This window comes from Pinus tabuliformis, chromosome 3_1 (assembly GCF_031772625.1).
Source record: "Pinus tabuliformis cultivar Carrire ecotype Pingquan chromosome 3_1, CPIR1, whole genome shotgun sequence".
Lineage (NCBI taxonomy): Eukaryota > Viridiplantae > Streptophyta > Pinopsida > Pinales > Pinaceae > Pinus > Pinus tabuliformis.
The window spans coordinates 140,818,707-140,821,771 of record NC_142301.1 but is presented as its reverse complement, the minus strand read 5'-3'; the positions used below and the strand labels follow the sequence as shown (position 1 = coordinate 140,821,771).

The 3,065-nt window shown below is 37.0% G+C and overlaps 1 protein-coding gene across 1 annotated transcript; it reads left to right on the top strand.

Moving 5' to 3' along the window:
* The first annotated feature begins 1,769 nt into the window (after nucleotides 1-1,769).
* Nucleotides 1,770-2,661, top strand: LOC149186185 (histone H4-like). Its single transcript, XM_089412578.1, has one exon. The coding sequence runs from the start codon at nucleotides 1,809-1,811 to the stop codon at nucleotides 2,118-2,120; it is 312 nt and encodes a 103-aa protein (XP_089268704.1). The 5' UTR covers nucleotides 1,770-1,808; the 3' UTR covers nucleotides 2,121-2,661.
* The last annotated feature ends 404 nt before the right edge of the window (nucleotides 2,662-3,065 follow it).

Genomic DNA, 3,065 nt, shown 5'->3' with positions numbered 1-3,065 from the left:
AGATAGATTTTATTTGGTAGCCCCCAATTAGTGCTCATGAGATGAGGGAACCCTTCATTTGAAGAGTTCTTGAAAGTGCATGTTGAAATGAACTGATATAATCTTTGATAGCTTTAAATATCCTTGGTTTCTAGTAGTTAAGAGGTATCCCTAAGAGACAAACCCACAAAAATTGTAGGTCTATTCTCAATGTAGTAGAGTTGAAATGTTGAGTCCATGGGGTAAGCATAAGACTAGTTCCCTAGATAACCATGGACACCCCATTGCAATTGTCTATTTTCCTCTGTGATTCTCAAAGAGAGATTTTGATTTTACCTCCCACTAATGCAAACCATTCTTGCTTTATCTAGTGAACTAAATCAATGAATTGGGGCTTATGTCCACTAAAATATCCAATTAAAACTCCATTTTTGAACTCGACTCAACCTTCCATAATCCAATCATACAACAAGAAAACATTTATCTCACCATGCTTAGTCTGAATGCATCCTTTTTCCATTTTTTGGAAGCCATAGTAATCTGAACCCTTATGAGAAACTAACTTTTTCAACATTTATCCACCTCACATCCACCAGAGTTGAAATTTGAACTTGGGTATTAATCAAATTAAGAACTAAGACATTATTCAAATTTGGGCACATCTTAATTGAAACCCTAGCAATGCAACACAAAGAAAACCCACTCCACCTTGTTAAAATGGCAAGCGACCACACAATTGAAACCATCACTCTAACAAAATTCCCTAAATAAATATTGATTGGCTCAAACTATAACTTAAAGCAAAAGTTGTCTAATTTGCTAGGTTAAGCTAAATACAAAACACTAGCTACACAACCTAGCAAACCATAACATTGGTACACAAACAAATTAAACAACCATAACATTGCAACACAAACAAAACCTTCCACTCTGTTGAAATACTAAGCTATTGCACAATAAATGAAACCCTCTGCGTAGTAAAAAACATTGACTAACACACCCTAAAATCTAAAAAAACATTAAAGAAAATTAATTACATGGAAAACTATTCTAAACAACTACTTATTCTCCTCAAAAAAATTCAATCCCATATTACAAGAATTAAGACTACCAAATCATTGAACATCGTCATTTTATTTATAATAAAAAATTGATTAATCTAAACAAAATTATCTCAATTATTAATTTTTGCTTAAAGATTCACAATCCTTAACCCAACTTAATATATAAAAGATGGTCATAAACATCAAGAAAACATGAAACTTGAACCCAACATAATACATAAAAGATGGTCATAAACATCAAGAAAACATGAAACTTGAACCCAACATAATACATAAAAGATGGTCATAAACATCAAGAAAACATGAAACTTGTGTAGCCAGAATTCCATAACATATTGCAACAACCCTATCACCTAGAATAAGCCCAAAACATCAATGTCACCACTCAAGTCATAACCATGAACCCCAACACCATCATGCTGCCCACAAAGCTCATAAAGCTATACCATTTACTTTTATGGAGCCCAAGGATTAATTATTAGACACTAAATAATTAATAGTCGCTGAAACTCGGGGCGGAATGATTCAATCCTCTTCGATTTGATTGCAACCGTTGATAAAATGCCATGGACGGTTCTCAGGAAAAGATGGGATTGCAACGGATCGAGGCTTCTCGGCCGTTGATGAGACACATTTTGAAGTGAGATGGGCGGGAGATACTTGGGAAAATCCCCTATATAATCTCTGCTTTCGCAAGCGTTAGGGGCAGAGATCACTACATTTTATCCCAGATCGGCATCAGCGACAGCAAAGGAGAACGAAAAGATGTCTGGGCGTGGAAAGGGAGGGAAGGGTTTGGGAAAGGGAGGTGCGAAGAGGCACAGGAAAGTTCTCAGAGATAACATCCAGGGCATCACCAAGCCTGCTATCAGGCGTCTCGCCAGGAGAGGAGGCGTCAAGCGTATCAGTGGCCTCATCTATGAAGAGACCAGGGGCGTACTTAAGATCTTCTTGGAGAATGTCATCAAAGATGCGGTGACATACACAGAGCACGCCAGGAGAAAGACCGTGACAGCCATGGATGTCGTATACTCTTTAAAAAGACAGGGCCGAACTCTTTACGGCTTTGGAGGCTGAGAAATCTTGCTCTGGCTTCATTTATTTATCAATGGTGTCTTTTGACACCACCTCAATCTCTGGAAAAGTTTAAGCCGATTAATGATGCGGGATATGGATTGCATTTTCTTTCTTCCTAGTCTGTAAGGGTTTATTCCAGTCGAAATTGTAGGTTAGCCATAGTTTGTAGAGGTTTTGTGGTGTTGTATAAGGCTTTCTATAGCGGCTTGCATGCGATCCTTTGAGGAAGGGTAGGGTTTAAAGACGTATACCGATGCGCGCTGGCCCAGTGTTGGTATACGAAATATGCTACACATGTATCCTAAGGATCTTGGAGCTGTAGGAATTGTTTTTTGGGGTTTAGATTTATTTTGTCCTCATTTTGTTATTCGTATGCATTTTTATTCTCCCTGGACTTATTTTTAGTTCTGGAATTTTTCATATGTGCAGAGAACCCTGGCATACAGCGAACTGGTGAGCGATAGAAATATTCCATGAACGCGCAGTCTAATGAGACTTCAAATTTGCGCGTCGAATTCCAGCACAATTTTGATTAAACAAATTCTAGTATTACTTCTAATTTGCACTCCAACAAGGGTTTACGGTTTTTGATGGTCCACCATTCATCAAGCAGCACCACTCCTATCTGAGATTTTTATTTTTATTTTTTTATTTATTTTTTATTTTTAAGGTCTGGATGCTGTCAATTTTTATTTTTTTTGGTTGACCGTTGGCAAATTTGTCGCTACAAAGTACGGGTCCATATAAAATATATATGGTAAAAGGTTATGGCGAGATCTGAATCAGTGGTACTCACGCGATAGGCTATTGAAGGACCTTTACAAAAGGCATTATTCGGTGTTATGAGTTCAAAAGCTATCTGTTATTTCAAATTTTCCAGGTTTTGTTTGGCTTATTATTATTATTATTTCCCTTTTTGTTGTTGAATATATTTGTTAGTTTTCT

Bases quoted from the DNA above. Each gene is read 5' to 3' on its own strand.
- LOC149186185 (XM_089412578.1), top strand. From the start codon at position 1,809: ATGTCTGGGCGTGGAAAGGGAGGGAAGGGTTTGGGAAAGGGAGGTGCG.